At 50.5% G+C, this 1580-nt stretch overlaps 1 protein-coding gene across 1 annotated transcript in view; it reads left to right on the top strand.

Moving 5' to 3' along the window:
- SAMD11 (sterile alpha motif domain containing 11) overlaps nucleotides 1-1577 on the top strand; it is a gene marked incomplete at both ends in the record, with an annotated part of 12619 nt that extends 11042 nt beyond the window's left edge. Inside the window, one exon of the mRNA XM_010012229.1 lies at nucleotides 1482-1577. Coding sequence (XP_010010531.1) covers nucleotides 1482-1577 — 96 coding nt within the window. The remainder of the gene's footprint in view (nucleotides 1-1481) is intronic.
- Nucleotides 1578-1580: the final 3 nt, after the last annotated feature.

The raw sequence follows: 1580 nt of genomic DNA, 5'->3' as shown, positions 1-1580 counted from the left end.
TGTTGCGGCGGGCCTGTGCCCCCCCTCCCACATGCCCCCCCAGCCTGTGCTACTCATACACTGACACACGGGATGTAGGACTTGCATTAGTTGTGTTAGTCCTTTATTTCAAGGGCCTGTATATTTATTTCCGTTAGTCCTTTATTTCAAGGGCCTGTATATTTCTTCCTCAGCACACTCATTTGCTGTTGTGCCCCTGATGTTTCTTCTTAAAACAAACACCCTTCTCCCTGTCAGTGACTTGGTTCCCAAGTCTCTGCCTGTAGAAATCTCTGCCTCCATAAACCTGCTTTTCCATTCTCCTGCACTCAGGTGACTCCTGTTTCAGCTGCCTTGGTTGGCCTCAAATCCAGAACATCTCCACTAACTTCCTTCTTTCCCCATTAAATGCTCACAAAACAGCTTCTGACACGTCAAGAACAGGCTGTTCCAGTGCATTCCCTTGGGAATTGTGCCATGGCTGTGACAGCAACATGCATGTGCACATCCATGGGTTGCACATCCACTGCTCTGGCAGAGCCTCCCTACGCCACAAGCTTACACATTCATTACATTATGTTAAAACAATAAGAGCAACTTTACTACTTTCCATACTGTTTATGAGGGGTCTAATAAAAAGGTTCTGTGGGCAATTGTTCCCTGTGGGTCAATTCAGGAGGAAATAAAACTCTGCTGTTTCTTACAAAACAGAGGAGGCCAAATAGCTCACAGCCATGCTTAGATGGGATTTGGGGGGGGTGGAACATGAGATATGGGCTGAAAGGAGAAAACCCTGCTTCCATTTAATCAATAGTGTTTAAAGGTCTATAATAAGGCCTGTTGGGGGGGTCTGTGTGTAAGTGGGGAGCAAAGCCCCGCTGTTGCTAACTGAATAATGTGGCAGTTGTCTGGTTTGAGCACAAGCCTGTGTTTTCGTTCCACTTGAAATGGGAACCAGCTGTTGTAGGTGCTGGAACGTTGGGGGGCCTTTGGCCCTCACTGGGAGGTGAGAACTGCTGCAGGAGCATTTCCTTTGGTGCTGCAGGCTTACAGCTTCCTGCGCAGGAACAGCAGCCACCCTGCAGCCAGTTCTTCCCCTCCCCTGTTAGCCCGGCTCCCCCCTTACGAGCAATTCCTGCTCTTCAGACACGGACATAGTGTTTGGTCCCCATTCTATGACTGTGTTTCCCAGTTCTTCTTCTTTCAGCCTTCCAGTGTCTGAAGGGGGCTACAAGGATGCTGGAGAGGGACCTTCATCAGGGACTGGAGTGATAGGACAAGGAGTGATGGGTTCAAACTGAAACAGGGGAAGTTCAGGTTAGATACAAGGAACTAGATGATCTTAAGGACCCTTCCAGCCCAAACCAGTGTGATGCCAGGATTCTGTCTGGAGCACAGAACCTGGGTTTGCTGCCTGGAAACGCAGCTTTTACATGTTTCTGAAGACCATTTGTGCACCTTCTCACCCCTCCCCATTTACTTCCTCCTCCTTCTCCCCACAGGTGGCCAAGAGGGTGGGCAGGGTCCTGTACATGGCCGGCTTCCCCATGGCCTTCCCACTGCAACCTCCTGGCCTGCGCCCCCCGGAGCGGGACCTGCCC

Source organism: Nestor notabilis, unplaced genomic scaffold (genome assembly GCF_000696875.1).
Source record: "Nestor notabilis isolate BGI_N333 unplaced genomic scaffold, ASM69687v1 scaffold20703, whole genome shotgun sequence".
Classification (NCBI taxonomy): Eukaryota; Metazoa; Chordata; class Aves; order Psittaciformes; family Psittacidae; genus Nestor; species Nestor notabilis.
Note: the sequence above shows the minus strand (reverse complement) of the source record. Positions and strands in the feature narration are given on the sequence as shown.